This window comes from Mustela nigripes, chromosome 6, assembly GCF_022355385.1.
Source record: "Mustela nigripes isolate SB6536 chromosome 6, MUSNIG.SB6536, whole genome shotgun sequence".
NCBI lineage: Eukaryota > Metazoa > Chordata > Mammalia > Carnivora > Mustelidae > Mustela > Mustela nigripes.
In genome coordinates this window covers 8816772-8832062 of record NC_081562.1, presented here as the reverse complement: position 1 = coordinate 8832062, position 15291 = coordinate 8816772, and the positions used below count along the sequence as shown (strand labels likewise).

At 50.4% G+C, this 15291-nt stretch overlaps 2 protein-coding genes across 4 annotated transcripts; both read left to right on the top strand.

Moving 5' to 3' along the window:
* Positions 1–258: 258 nt before the first annotated feature.
* On the top strand, positions 259–2609 carry LOC132019207 (mitochondrial ribosome and complex I assembly factor AltMIEF1). The gene is made up of 2 exons (XM_059401973.1): positions 259–351; positions 2266–2609. The coding sequence occupies exon 2, from the start codon at positions 2294–2296 to the stop codon at positions 2504–2506; it is 213 nt and encodes a 70-aa protein (XP_059257956.1). The 5' UTR covers positions 259–351; positions 2266–2293; the 3' UTR covers positions 2507–2609.
* On the top strand, positions 265–14179 carry MIEF1 (mitochondrial elongation factor 1). Of its 3 annotated transcripts, none has more exons than XM_059401968.1 (5): positions 265–351; positions 8161–8311; positions 9234–9411; positions 9624–9886; positions 10680–14179. In XM_059401968.1, exons 2-5 carry the CDS (start codon positions 8168–8170, stop codon positions 11484–11486), a joined length of 1392 nt encoding a protein of 463 aa, XP_059257951.1. In that variant the 5' UTR covers positions 265–351; positions 8161–8167; the 3' UTR covers positions 11487–14179. The 3 variants fall into 3 exon arrangements, with proteins under 3 accessions (XP_059257951.1, XP_059257952.1, XP_059257950.1); XM_059401969.1 differs by lacking the exon at positions 265–351 and adding an exon at positions 2313–2402; XM_059401967.1 differs by lacking the exon at positions 265–351 and adding an exon at positions 2532–2621.
* Positions 14180–15291: the final 1112 nt, after the last annotated feature.

The following is a 15291-nucleotide window of genomic DNA, read 5'->3' as shown; positions in this document are numbered from 1 at the left end:
AAACTGGTGCCAATAAATACATTTTGCCCTTGTTGAAGGGTTTCGGAACCTCCGCCCCGAACGGCCCCCGCGAGCCTGTCCTTGGTGACGTCACGCACGGAGGCGGGACGGAACCCGCCTGAGGGGGCGTGGCCCGGTGAGGCTCTAGGCCCCGCCCCGAGAGAGGTCCCGGCCGGGAAGAACGGAAGTCCTCCCGCCTCCGCCCGCCCCCACGCTCTCTTCAGTCCCTCCCCTCAACTCCGTGCGCAAGGTCGTGTCCCGGAAGTGAAGGGGCCATGTTGGTGGGTGACCCCGGGAGAGGTACCGGGCGAGAGGCGAATTCCGAGGAGTGGTAGAGCGCGCAGTCCGCGGGTGAGTGAGGGGAGGAGCGGGGCCAGGGGCCCGGGGCTCGGCGAGCCTCCGCTCGGGACCGCGGCCGGCGCCCCCCAACCTGGCCACCGGGTGTCTCGCCTCAGACCGCTCAGGTTTTCCCCTGGGAGGCCGCTCTGTGGCCCCGCCCCAGCCTCCGCAGGCCTCCCGGGGCTCGCGAGCCGGCCTGCCCTAGCCGGGGGTCTCCCCATCCCGCCTCGGCCTGGCCCCCCAGGGTAGGGGCAGGAACTGGGAACCGGCCAGGGCACAGTCGCCCAATTGCCGAGCGACCTTGTAGTAACAGCCTTCGCGTGACAGTCGCCTCAAACCTCATAAAGCACTTTTCCTAAGGATTTTCTGGATTCATGTCTCCCACTCCGGGGGGCCCTTGGGGCTGAGGGGAGCTCTTCTACAGTTGAGGAAAAAAGGACGGGGACGGTGGCTTGCTCAGGCTCGCGCAGGAAGTTAGTGAGGCCAGACACTGATGGCTGACCGACTTTGGGCCCAAAGTTCAGATCAGATACCTCCTCATTCAGTCTCATTTCTTTATATCTGAAATAGAGGTGATCATTTTTTCCACATAGGGACGTTAATTCTTTCATCCAGAGTATTTTGGGGGGGGGCCTTATATGTGCTGGGAGAGTTTGTAGAGCACCTGTGCTTTACATGGTATTGCCCGAGCAAATGGTAACTATCCTTACAGCGGCAGGCAGAGTTGGGGTCAGGAGTGCACCCTCCTTTCCAGTTGTGTGCCTGTGGGCAAGTTACTTCCCTCTGGGAGCTTCAATTTCCTCCACTTAAAATGGGGATAATGACACTGGGTTTGTTGATAGAACAAGGGTGTGACATTCTGTGGGATGTGCCTGGAACTCGGGTGGTATGTAGTGATCAGTAAGTGTTCGTTGTCATTGTTGGGAGCCCTGACCACCTCATAGGTTCCTTAATTTAAACGTGGTGATGAATGACAAGGCATTTTATAAATGACACTGTACCTGTGTGAAGATTCATTACTGAAAGGAGATGGTGGCGGTTTTTGTGTAACTAAATGTAATATTTATTGAGTACTTACAAACCAGGCTAGGCCCCACTAGAAATAAATAACACTGATCCAGTATGTGCCAAACACTATTCTAAAGATTTTTTATTTATTATTTGACACAGAGAGAGAGATCACAAGTAGGCAGAGAGAGAGAGGAAAGCAGGCTCTCTGCTGAGCAGACAGCCCGATGCGGGGCTCGATCCCAGGACCTTGAGATCATGACCTGAGCCGAAGGCAGAGGCTTAACCCACTGAGCCACCCAGGCACTCCATGCCAAGCACTATTCTAAACACATTTACAAACATAACTCACTTAATTCTCATAACAACCATCTGGGCAGAATACAGTCGTAATCCTCATTTTGCAAATGTAGAACTGAGGTGAGCACAGAGAGGTTAAGAAACTTGCCCAAGGTAATCCTTTCACGAGTGGTGGTGCCAGAATTCAAGTTTGGCTGAGATCCCTTGCCTTCAGCCACTCTGGACCACCCCTTGTGGTGAAGTTCTATTATAGAGGCTTTCCGTGCATTATCTCATGCTGTTCTCAAAATAACCCAGAGTGGAAGGTACATACTCTTTAACATAGTACCATTTCCATTTTACAACTGAGGAAGCTGGTGCTCAAAAGGGTTAAGTACTTTGTCCAAAGTCCTATGGCCGGTAAATGGCAGAACCAAAATTGAAGCCCTAGCCCTTCAGCATAACCTGTACTTTCCCAGAAGAGGGGATTGAGAGGCTGGGGTTTACTCCTCGACCTGTCACTAAGTCATAGTGTGACCTTGGCCCAGATTAAGAAATCCTGAATTTTAGATAGTGTCTGTAACCCCTTCCATAATTAATTCTGATTCTAGGCTTCTATTTTTTCCCTTCTGCTTATAGCTTGACGCCCACCCCCTACCTGTCCCCCATGGCCCCATGGAGCCGAGAGGCGGTGCTCAGTCTCTACCGGGCCCTGCTGCGCCAGGGTCGAGAGCTTCGCTACACTGATCGAGACTTCTACCTTGCCTACATCCGCCGTGAGTTCCGGAAAAATCAGAAGCTAGAGGATCCTGAGGCCCGGGAGAGGCAGCTGGAAAAGGGCCTGGTCTTCCTCCACAGCAAATTGGGGGGGATTATTTAGGATCCCCTCCTTTTCCCTCTCATTCTAATTCTAAGGGAAAGAGGACAAAGGTGTCTTCCATAGACACTCCTGCTCTTTCCCATCCCTACCTCACAGATGCAGTAAGAAGCCTCAGGTAGGTAGACACTTACTCTTTTTTTTGTTTTGTTTAATATTTTATTTATTTGACAGAGATCACAAGTAGGCAGAGAGGCAGGCAGAGAGAGAGAAGGAAGCAGGCTCTCCACGGAGCAGAGAGCCTGATGTGGGGCTCAGTCCCAGGACTCTGGGATCATGACCTGAGCTGAAGGCAGAGGCTTTGACCCACTGAGACACCTGAGCACCTGACACTTACTCTTACAGGTTTCTTTCTTTCTTCCCCCCCCTTTTTTTTGGATGCAAAGGACCAGGAAAGTCACTTTTCAGTGACCATAGTCACTAGAAATCAGTAGAGGAAATACAGATGTTAACAGAAGTAGGTTTCTTAATTGAGAAAAAATAGGCTGTGAGTTTCAGGCCCCACCAGAACAGAATTATTACTGCCATTTTATTTCATGGAATATTTGACATATGAAAATTTTAGAAAAGATACTAGTTAAAACTATTGGAGCTCAGTTCTAGGCTGGCTCATTCTCCAGTGGGTTCAGTTACCTCGTGGGTCAGATCATACTCCCCAGACATAACTGGGTTCTGTTACAGTCTAGAAAGTAAGTATAGTGTGTCGACTTCGAAGGACCGTGTCTGGGTTTAAAACCTAGCACAGCTGCTAATAGCTGGGATTTCGGGCAAATCACTAGACTTTTCTAGGCCTCCATTCCTCATTTGTAAAATGGAGAGAATGGTACCTTTATCCAGTTATTTTGAGAATTAAATGAGACCATGCACACAGCACTTGGAATGGTGCATAGTAGGAGGTTTGTGAGCCCTGTTTACTCCTGATAGCATGTTACCAAGAAGTCCCCCTCTAACCTAATGAGTATATTTAATTCAACAGCTTTTCCAGAGGGCCTTCTGTGGTCCTGGCATTCTGGCAGGCTCTGGGATAAAGAGAAATGATATGGTCCATCCAAGGACTCGGTCTAAGGTGGAGATCCACAGGAAGTAATCGCAGTGGGAGCAGCTGTGTACTAGAGGGTCATCTAAAGAGTTTGGAGGTGGGATGAGGACAGGATTCTGCCTGAAGTAGGGTGGTAGGAGGACCATAGGTGGCCATAGCGAAGGGGATGTTTGAGGACTGCCTCAGATGAGAAAGAAAAGCTTGCCAGGCAGATGGGCAGGAATAAGCAGATATGCCAGTGGAAATGGCATTTGGTAGTCCTGAAACCTGAGTCTGCTGTGGCTCGAAGGGCAGACCTGTACGGCAAGTGGCCAGAGTGGAGGCTGGGCCAAGTCAGCGAGGATGCTGATTCCCCTGTTGAAGAGATGGCGACATCTGAGGAGAGGGGGACCGTCACAGCTTTGGGAAGCAGGGGACGGGCACGGAAGAGGGATTGTGGCCATGAAGACATTGGTGAGAGGTGCTAGAGGCAGTAGATCTGTCCAGATGACATGGAGTGAAGGGAGGGGGTGGGGTGGCTGCCCGTAAGTATGTGTGCACAGCAGTGGGGCTTGGTGACCAGTTGGCTGAGACTAGAGGAGACAGGAAAAGGAAGACTAGCTGAGGTGGCAGGCGTGCCAGCTGGGGGAGGGTGCTGTGTTTGATCGAGAGGGAAAGTGGGCGGGCGGGGGGAGCGGGGAGCCTTACGTAAGGGCTTTTGGTTCGCCTCAGCCACTTGGGTTGCCAGGCAGACTGGCCTTCAGCGGTGGGGGCCGGGGGAGGGCTGATGCCCATGGGAGCCTTCCTGCACAGGGAGGGGTAGCAGATCCGGCAGGGAACTCATGAGTTACTGAATCTTTGTGTTCTTAATCTAGTTTGACTGTGAGTTGGGTTACAAATCGCCATCACCATCTCCTCAAAAAAACCAAAAATAACCCCATAGGGTTAATAGCTCAGTGGTCCAATGAACACGTACTGTGTATCAAACACTGTTGGCCCTGGGCATGTGGCAGTGAGTGTGCCAGAATGTGCCTCCAAGAAGTGTGTTGTCTCCTGGTTAGTAGAGAGGAGATGTGAGCGGGTGGGGCTACAGGCCACTTGGGACTCCTTAAACTACTTCTCCCCAAGCAGCAGGAGCTCCAGGTTCCAATCTTGGCTGCACAGCTTACTGATCCCATAAACTTGGGCCAGTTACTTCCTCTCTGCCTCGGTTTTGTCATCCATAAGTTGGCAAGAACGCTGTGACTGACCTGCTGGTATGAGGAGATGTGTAAAATGCCCGGCCTGGGGTGCATGCACACTTGGTGCATGTTCGCTGGCCTCGCGTGTACTCCTGCCGGGCAGGTTTAAGTCCTGTGACTTTCTCAAGTAAAATAAGTTGAGATTTTCATAGTTCTGGGAACGGCTGGGCCACCGTGACTCGTCCTCCCCACTACATGGGGGTGATGACTATTGCTATTCCCATTTTTGTATCTGGGTAGACAGGTTCAAAACTTGCCTGAACTGGTGGCAGTGCTGAGACTCTCCGTCCCCAGCCCTGCCTGCCATGTTGGTGTTCCTTCTCCTCTGTCATTATCCTTTTTAAAAAAATACTTTGACCCTGTTTTAGTGTACAGCTCAGCAATGTTAAGACTGTTCATAGTGTTGTGTCACAGAGCTCCGGAATTTTCCGTCTTGTAGAACTGAAACTCTGTACCCATGAAACAACAGTGCTCCTTCTTAATCGCACTGAGGAGCCGGGCTCCCCCTCCTTGCCAGGTGGATTTCTGTGTCCTAATCAGCAAGCTAGCGCAGCAGAACCTGAGTGGACGAGGTACAGTGGATAAGCAGTTGGAGCTGGAACAGGCTAGTCTTATTTATTTATTTATTCTAAAGATTTTATTTATTTATTTGACAGAGCTCACAAGCAGGCAGAGAGGCAGGCAGAGAGAGAGGGGGATGCAGGCTCCCTGTTGAGCAGAGAGCCTGACACGGGGCTTGATGCCAGGAACCTGAGGTCATGACCTGAGCTGAAGGCAGAGGCTTAACCCACGGAGCCACCCAGGCACCCCACAAGTTAGTTTTAGAACAAGAACTTCTAGGGATATCTGGGTGGGTCAGTTGGTTAAGTCTTCATCTTCAGCTCAGGTCATGATCCCAGGGTCCTGGGATTGAATCCCACATCAGGCTCCTTGCTCAGTGGGGAGTCTGCTTCTCCCTCCTCTTCTGCCAGCACCCACTTGTGCTTGTGTGCGTGTGCACGTGCTCTCTCTCTCTCTCTGACAAATAAATAAAATCTATTAAAAAAAAACCAAAAAGAACCAGAACTTTTATCTTCCTGTTGAAGCTCATGGAAGCACTCTCCTCTCCTGGGTCATGAAGTGTTGACATCACCTGGGCCTTGGATGGTGGGAGCACATTGCCCTAGAGGAGAAAAAGCCTTCTCTCAAGCCTACACAACTTCATATTTTTGGTCTCAAGCCCAGCTTAGCATCAGTGCGTTTTAGAGGTCATCTTTAGCTCCATCTCTAAAGAAAAAGTGTAACTCAGATGGTCTGGATTGCTGCCTGGCTTCTGGAAGTTGACCTTTTGTCCTGTTCATAGAAATCATAAAAGACTTAATGATAGTCAGTATCTGTGGAGTACTTTTACAGTTTATAAAGTGCTCGCATATAGTATTTTTGTAGATGTTTTTTCCTCACTACAACCTTGTGATTCAGGCCATGCAGGCATAATTATCCCCTTTTCATTTTTGAGAGAGGAAGTAACTTATGGAAGTCACCAGCTAATAAGTCAGGGCTCAAAGACAAATACTTATCCACCAGATTTCCGGCTCAAAAACTCAGGCTCTTTTCTGTTAAGCCACATCACTGCCTTGTTCTTACTGGTCATCACATGGGCCCAGGACTGCATGGCCCAGGGAGGCTGCTTCTGGCTTTTGCTTGCTGGGAGGATGTCTCCTGGTCCTGCTGCCTCACATTCAAGGAGGTGCCTGCATCCGGGGGTTCTCTCTCTGACAGATACATCAGTGAAGGTTCTTTTGTTGTTTTAAAAAAATAAAACAGTGGTCGTTTGTTACATGTGGGGAGCTGTGTAAAGTTCTACTTTGTCCTGTGGCCCCTTACTCAATGGCCACTAGGGAGGATGAGTAGCATTCTCGCCTGACCTCACCTGTAACATAGTTGAACTCTTGTCCCTGGCCTTTCTTGCTCTTTGTATATTATGAAATGGGAACCTCTTTGAGCAGGCCAAGTAGTCTCCCATTATGTCCCTAAATCAGAAACTTCTACTGACTGTAAGAGGTAGAGAACAGTGCCACCGAGGTTGTGAACTCTAGTTAGGGAAAAATATTTTTGGATTTGACAGTGACTCTCCCTTGATAACTTAATTGCTGGAATAAGGAGAGTCAGAAATCTTTCTTTCTTGGGGAGGGGAAGGATAGAGGCAAAGGGCAGGACATGTGAAGCCGGCAGTGCGCGGTTGCAGCTGTGTGGAAGGTTACTTACACTGGAAAATGCCCCCCGGTATCCTGTCTGTCTCTCCTTCCATTCTGGGTGTGCTGGGACCCAGGCTGGTGTACAGCTGGTTTTCTCTGCGTAACCCCTGGTGAGCTGGCCTTGGGAGGCAGGGGAGAGCAGCAGTGGTGGGAGCAGTACTCAGATCTGAACCACATGGCCATCCTTTATCTGCGTGCGGCCCAGGGTTCTAACTTGCTGGGAATCGGGCTTATTTGGGGGCGTGGGGAACTTCGTCAGGATGACTCCATTGTTGCTGGGGAGCATGTGCGTGCGCCCCTTGCTTGAGCGCTGGATGAGAGGCCAGCCTCTTCGGTATGGAGCCCATGAACTCCCTTTTAGGGGAATCACATCTTTAGTTCATTTTCCAAGTGCATTTGGGCAGATGGGTTTTTTTTCCCCTGAGTTAACGGCCAGGTTAACGGCATTTATTCTCAGTGTCACAGTGCCGGCCTCACATGAGCTGCTTGTAGCCCCCTGAACACTTTCCCCAAGAAGTGGATAAATGTAATATGATGTGGTAGAAAAAGCATCGTACTGGGAGCTGGGAGGCCTGAGTTGTGGAGGTGGCTCTGCCATTCCCTGTCACTGGGACCTCTGGCACATCACCTCCCTATGTGTGGAGTGACAGCATGGGACTGGACGAGCATCTTCTGTCTTAATCTAGTAGATGAGGCCTTCTCACACCTCACCTTATAGGAGGTAGTAGCCAAAGGATCAAAACACGGTCTACATTATACTGATGGGACGGGAGAGGGTTGAATTGCATGTCGGGTACTTCACGCTAATATAAGGAAGGATTAAGGTGCCTCATTAGCGCAGTAGGTAGCACGTCAGTCTCATAATATAAGGAAGGATTAACAGTGAGCTAAGGCTTTCTAGCTCTATCCTCTCCGTAGATTGGTGGAAAGGTTTTTTGGCACAATTAGCGTGATGCTTTCTTCCCCCTTGCATGCAGCTACCTCCTGGGACATGGTATCTCTGTCTTGACCTTAGAGCCTGCAGTGCTATAGGCAGAAGGATTTGGGTTGCTGGAATTCACAGAACACGCTGTACTTGTTGGGAGCTGGCCTCATGGTGGAGACGGGGAGGGATGGCTCTCGAGGTCCCAGGCACTGATGGCTGTGTTCTGCCTTTGTCCTCAGGTGCGCGATGGCAGGCTCTGGTGAGCGCAAAGGCAAGAAGGATGACAATGGCATTGGCACGGCCATTGATTTTGTGCTTTCCAATGCCCGGCTGGTGCTGGGGGTGGGCGGAGCGGCCATGCTGGGCATTGCCACGCTGGCAGTTAAGCGGGTAAGTGCGTGCGGCCGGGGCTGGGGCAGGAGAGGGGGTGAGGCTGTCTCTGCGGACTGGAGCTGACCTGGAATGAGACTCCAGTCCTGCCCCTGGGAGTGTGAGCTGGTCAGGTGGCATTATAAGGTGAGCCTTTAGGAGAGTTCACTAGGTCCGCTTCTGGGACTCTGCCCTAGAGAAATCGCTGGCAGTACAAATAAGTCTATCCCAGTGAGGAAAAAATGGCAAATAACCAAAATGCCCTTCCTTAATTACCTTATTTAAAATGGCAGCACTCCCACCACATATACACTTCCTACTTCCCTTTCCTACTTTATCTTTCTTCATATTTATCTCTGTGTGCAACTTCACATTTAACTTGTTAATTAGGTCCTACCTGTATCCCTTCACTGGACTGGAAACTTCGTGAGGACAGGGTTGGGTCTCTTTGGTTTACTGCTTTATTCCACACTTAGAACAATGCCTGGCACACAGTAGCCACTTGGTATCTAGTAAATAAGTGAATCTGCGTTCAGCGTTATGGTAAGTTCATAAGGTACCATGTTGTATCGTCAGAAAAAGTATCATAATGTTGAACACTGGTTCATTTTTAGTGGCATGGGGGAAATGATAAAAGTGATGAGTGAAAAAATTCCAGTTCCAGAAGTATATGTAGAGTCAGATCCTAATTATATAAATGTATGTTTCCAGAAAGAACTAAACCAAAATATCAACAGTTGCCTCTGTGTTGTGACATTATGGTAGATTGATTTCTTATTTGTATCATTTAGTATTTCCCAAGATTTTCCACGTGGAGCCAAGTATTCCATAATCTAGGATAAAACAGTCATTGGAAAACAGTAGTTGAACTCCCGAGGGCAGAGCTGCTGGGAAGAAGGGAAACGGGCAGGAAGCTACCTCTGCGGGTCCTCTCCTCTTTCAGATGTATGATCGGGCCATCAGTGCCCCCACTAGCCCCACCCGCCTGAGCCATTCAGGGAAAAGAAGCTGGGAAGAACCGAACTGGATGGGCTCCCCCCGGTTGCTGAATAAGGACATGAAGACAGGCCTGAGCCGGTCCCTGCAGACCCTTCCCACAGACTCCTCGGTCTTTGACACGGGTGAGGAAAAGGCTGTTACCCCTCTGGGACTTCTCTCTGGGCTCCCAGTACTACATCTGCCTTCAGCAAGTGTTTCTCGAGCACATGTGTGCCAGGCTCTGTGCTAGCACTTGCCTTTGGTGCCAGGTCCCTCCTCCTCTCCCGGGGCCGAGGCAGCTGTGGTCTAAGAAGCATGGGAAGAGCTCACATGCCTCTCTCTCTTGCCTTGGCAGATACATTCTGCCCACCCCGGCCCAAGCCATTGGCCAGGAAGGGCCAGGTAGACTTGAAGAAGTCACGACTCCGCATGTCCCTGCAGGAGAAACTTCTTACTTACTACCGGAACCGGGCAGCCATCCCTGCTGGCGAGCAGGCTCGGGCCAAGCAAGCTGCTGTGGACATATGTGCTGAGCTCCGGAGCTTCCTGCGGGCCAAGTTGCCTGACATGCCGCTTCGGGACATGTACCTGAGTGGCAGCCTCTATGATGACCTGCAGGTAACAGGGTGGTTCCCACGAAGGGCAGGGCTGGGTGCCGACCAGGATGCTTCTCGAGAGAGTGTCGTTGGTACTGAAGATCAGCGTCCCAGGCTTGCCAGAAAGACTAAGGTCTTCCTGCTTCTGCATTCTGCCCACTGCAGTAGCACTTGTTGGGTCTTCTTAACCCTTTCTTGTTCTTTTTTTCTTGTTCTGACAGACACGTTTTTTTGTTTTGTTTAAGATATTTATTCATTTAGGGACACCTGGGTGGCTCAGTTGGTTAAGCTGCTGCCTTTGGCTCAGGTCATGATCCCAGGGTCCCGCATCAGGCTCCTTGCTCAGCGGGAAGCCTGCTTCTCTGACTGCCACTCTGTCTACTTGTGCATGCGTTCTCTCTGTTTCTCTCTCTCTGACAAATAAATAAATAAAATCTTAAAAAAAAAGATATTTATTCATTTAACAGAGAGAGAGAGAGAGAGAGGGCGCGCATGCACGTGCAGGCAGAGGGAGAGGGAGAAGTAGGCTCCCTGCTGAGCAGAGCACCCGAGAGCCCTTTGAGTAGAGGGCCGGATCCCAGAACCCAAGGATCATGACCCGAGCTGAAGGCAAACACAACCGACAGAGCCACTGAGGCGCCCCTGACAGATGTGGTTTAAATCCTCACTCTGTTTGAATTGGTAATGGTGACATGAACGAATTCATAGTTTCCTTTATTGTTGGGGGCAAATTAGATGGTGGAACCCGTGTTCCGGGATGCTTGTCTCTCGAGCAGATTAAGTCCCTCAAAAGTTTTTTAATTCTGCCTGAACAGGTGGTGACAGCAGACCACATCCAGCTCATCGTGCCCCTCGTGCTGGAGCAGAACCTGTGGTCATGTATACCCGGTGAGGACACCATCATGAACGTCCCTGGCTTCTACCTGGTCCGTCGTGAGAACCCAGAGTATTTTCCTCGTGGTAGCAGTTACTGGGACCGCTGTGTCGTAGGCGGCTACCTCTCCCCAAAGACAGTGGCAGACACGTTTGAGAAGGTCGTGGCTGGCTCCATCAACTGGCCAGCCATAGGGTCCCTCTTGGACTATGTGATCCGACCAGCACCACCCCCAGAAGCCCTGACTTTGGAAGTGCAGTATGAGCGTGACAAGCATCTTGTCATTGACTTCCTGCCATCAGTGACCCTTGGCGACACTGTCTTGGTAGCCAGACCACACCGGCTGGCGCAGTACGACAACCTGTGGCGGCTGAGCCTGCGACCGGCAGAGACGGCACGCCTGCGGGCTTTGGACCAGGCCGACTCGGGCTGCCGATCTCTGTGCCTCAAGATCCTCAAGGCCATATGCAAGTCCACTCCGGCTCTGGGCCACCTCACTGCCAGCCAGCTAACCAACGTCATCCTCCACTTGGCCCAGGAGGAGGCTGACTGGTCTCCAGAGATGCTGGCCGACCGGTTCTTACAGGCCCTGAGGGGGCTTATCAGCTACTTGGAGGCGGGAGTCCTGCCCAGTGCCCTAAACCCCAAGGTGAACTTATTTGCAGAGCTCACTCCCGAAGAAATAGATGAGTTGGGATATACTCTCTACTGCTCGTTGTCTGAGCCGGAGGTGCTGCTGCAGACATAAGGGCAGGTGAAGGCCAGAGTGGGCGTCAGGTGGTCAGACCCTGGCTTCTCCGTTAGAAACGTGGCTGCAGAGTTGGTGCCTCACAGGGTCCCTAGGTGCCTCCTATCTTGCTGGTCATCGCCCGGTCACTTCATGCTGATCAGAATGCCATCTCCTTGTCTTCTGTTTTCTCACCGGACCCTTTCTATTTTTGTTACCAAACACTGTGCTCCTACTCCTCCCCTCCCCCTGCTCCAGGCTCATTTATCTGGAATGAATTGAGAAGGCAGAGCACTGGCCTGAGCTGGTGTCTAGCATTGTGGCCCAGGTTTTCTGTCCCTGTCTGCCCTGCCCTTTGGCCTCTTTGTTTTCAGTGTCTTCTCTGTTTTCCTCTTGTTCACGCCTTCTGTTTTGCTCCTTCCCCGGGAGCCTGTCTGCCTAGTCAAGATGTTGCCTTTTCGTTGAATGTCACGGCAGAGTTCTGATGGCGCTTTCCAAGCTGAGCTCTGCAGACTGAGTGCTCAGACAGTATTTAGAATTTCTGGGGGTAAAGCTAGCGAAAGAGCTGGCCTTTGACCCAGGTTCCTGGAGACTCAGCCCGTTTCCTCCGCCTCCTGACCAGCTCCAATTCCTGAGTGCTGAAAAGGTCTCATGGGAACACAGTTACTGACCAGCACAGGAGTGAGGTCAGTCTAAATGGGGTGCAGAGGGTGTGTGTGCGCCCCGTGTCTGGTCCAGATCCGAGCTGCTGTGCGAGAAGCCGGGGGACGACAGGGAGGGAAGGGGCTGTCGGGACAGCACAGGTGCCGTGCACAGGTGCTGTTGGTCGGCCCCTTCCTTGCCTTATTGCCAATCAGAATGAGGCCTTCAAGGACATAGCCTTTGCAGTAGAGGTGGGAGAGAGGTTGACAGGCGGCAAACACCTGCTGAAAAGTCCAGTCACCAGTGGAAGTGTGGCCACCCTGTTTCTTCCCCTAGAGGCCCTGCCTTTTCAGGACGTTGCCTTAGCGCGGGAACAGGCCCACAGCCAGCCCTTCATTCCCCACTGTCTGCCATGGGAACACGAGGGGACGTTGTCTGAACTCTCCAGGCACCGCCAGAGGCCAGAGGGCAAGCAGACATGTGCTGACCTCTTTCCCATCCTGTCTCACCCCGCACCTGGGGGACTGGTGCTACCCAGGAAGAGCGTGCGTGGATAAGACACACAGGAGAGGGAGGCGGGGGCTTCCTGCGCTCCCTCTGGTTTCCGCTGCTAAAACCGCACTGAGCAACGTCACAAGTATCCTGAGGGTGGGGAGGAGGGTCTCACCTGGTCAGTGCAGCTTCTTTTTTTGCGCTTTCTTCCTGTTCTGGCAAGAAGCCAATAATAATTCTGTTTCTGATCTGCCTATCCAGTATTTTGTTCTCCCATCAAGTTTTATTTTTCTCTCTTCTTACTACCTCTCCATCAGTGAGATTCCAGTGACGCTCTCCGCAGCTGTCTCATTCCTTCCCAATGACAGCAGCATGAACTGACTCTCTAAATAGCACTGAAACCTCAGCTACCTTTCAGATTTAGGGTAGAGATTCCTGTCCCCTTTTGTCATCAATTAGGAGGTTGTGAACTAGGGTTAACGTTAGCTACGTTTGGAAAATTTTCCTGTTTCTCTCTTAGATCTGCAGCGGTTCCTTAAAGTGGCTCAGTTGCCATTTGTATGAAGCTATTCAGAGAGAATGAAAAATACAAATCCCAGAACCTTGAGAGTGATTCTCCATCCTGGCTGTTCATCAGAATCAAGTTAGAGTTTAAAGAAAATCTCTTGTGCCTGACTGTTACCCTGGGTGACTGGCAGAGAGGGTATAGGGAAGGCCCTGGCATCGATGGCTCCTGTGTACCCGTCTGGTATCCATTAGAGGGAAGGGAGAGGGGAGGTTTCAAAAGCACGGGTTAGTCTTCACTGAAGTAAAGGATTTGGTTTTCCTAATGTATTATAGGACCCAGTTTTCCCAAGCTGACATCTCTGACCAAATTCCATATAAAATACTAGAAGGAGAGCTGAAAAAAACGGTTTTAAAGACAAAGTCCCCAGTTATCAAAGCCAAGTGTAATTGTGATTTGGTTTTATCTCCTTTCTTAAAGAGCATCTTTCTAAAGGCATCTCTGTCTCTTAACTATGTTTCACAAAACCAAAAACTGTAACTTTCCCATTTCACAAGCAAGAACCACCCAGAAGTCCTCAGAACTAGAAGCAGTGGGAGTTCTTGGCCCTGGTCCTGGTGGGTTTGTTGACTTGAGGCTGGGCCAGCCCTGCAGCACGTGGAAGGCAGTGCCATGCTTGGAGGCTTGGATGAAAGAGGACAACATTCCGACCAACCCCCACCCCACCCCAGTCTGCTCCATTCTGTCCAGTTTTTTAATCTTTGGGGAAAGATTTTGTGCTTTTCCCTGCCATTCTGCCTTTATATTCAGTAACTCCTACCTTTGCCTGAAGTAATGGCATCTGCTCCTACTTCTCCACCTGGACATTTTTTTTTTGCACCGTCTGGGTTAGCAAACCATGAGTTAGCCTCATGCTTAAAAAATATACTCATTGTCTTGAAAGCCTAATTAATTCTGAAGTATATGTTGGTTTTTTCTCTGTTGTCCCTTCCTAAAAAAAATGAGTTCAGGATAACCGTATTTTATATGCTTGGTTGTGACTTTTTTTCCCCTCAAATAAATAATCAAAAACTAATGTCTGGAAAAGCTGTGTTGAGGCCTATAGTCTTTCTTCCTGGGTCTCCGCCCCTGGTGGTCACCCTGTTCACACTCCAGATTAGCTGATTTTGCTCCCTTGTACTCCACTCAAGTTGAGAACTCACCTTTTTTTTTTTCTTTTTCTTTAAAGATTTTATTTGCAGAAGCGTGGGGGGGGCGGTGGTGACAAGGAGATTTCCCACTGAGTGGGGAGCTGGACGTGGGGCTCAATCCCAGGACCCTAAGATCATGACCAAAAGCTTTTTTGTTGTTGTTGTTTTTAAAGTAGGTTCCATGCTCCAGAATGGGGCTCAATGCTGGGCTTGAACTCAGGACCCTGAGGTTAAGAGCCAGCCATTTGACTGACTGAGCCACCCAGGTGCCCCCTGAGAACTCACATGGTTTTGATAAGGAATCAGCTTCAGGATCACAACGTCCTGGAGAGGGCCCAGGAGGAGTTATGCATATAGGCATATAGCCCCCCCCCCCCCCATGTGTCTTAGTTCTTTGCAATGGCACACTTCCTTGATACTGTGACCCTGGCTGAAAACTGCTCACAGGGTTGGTTAACACTCTGCCCTTCCTGCTAAAAATCAAGGCCAAAGAGAATAGTAAGGACACCTAGAACTAGGACTGTCAGGCTATGGCTCTTTTACACACTGTTGATTCTGAGGCTAACTGTCCAGCATGTTTACCTTTTCATTCTGATCACCTTGGAGTCTTTAAATTCTTGGTCCCTGAGGCTGAGTCCACTACTTGCCTTCCAGTCACTTGCCTGCCCTTCAGCAGCAGTGGATGCACTCAGCTGGTAGATCTGGGATCTATCACCAGCCCTGTCCCACCTTTGCTAGGTCCACATGGAAGCAGCTTGGCCCCGAGACCTGGAGAACTGCTATCTTTTTTCTCCTTAGGGAGGAAATAATGCTGGGGAACATGAGGACCTTGCACCGCATAGAGAGAAAAAAATAAACGTTTCCTTTCCAAGAGCTTTGACTTCTGTGTGTGGTATGAAACATTTTCTTACAGGAATAATCCTGCTTCTTCATTTTCAGCCAGGAGAACCTTTGAAGTGCTTGATCTGGGTCTCCATGATAGAACAAGCTGCCACTG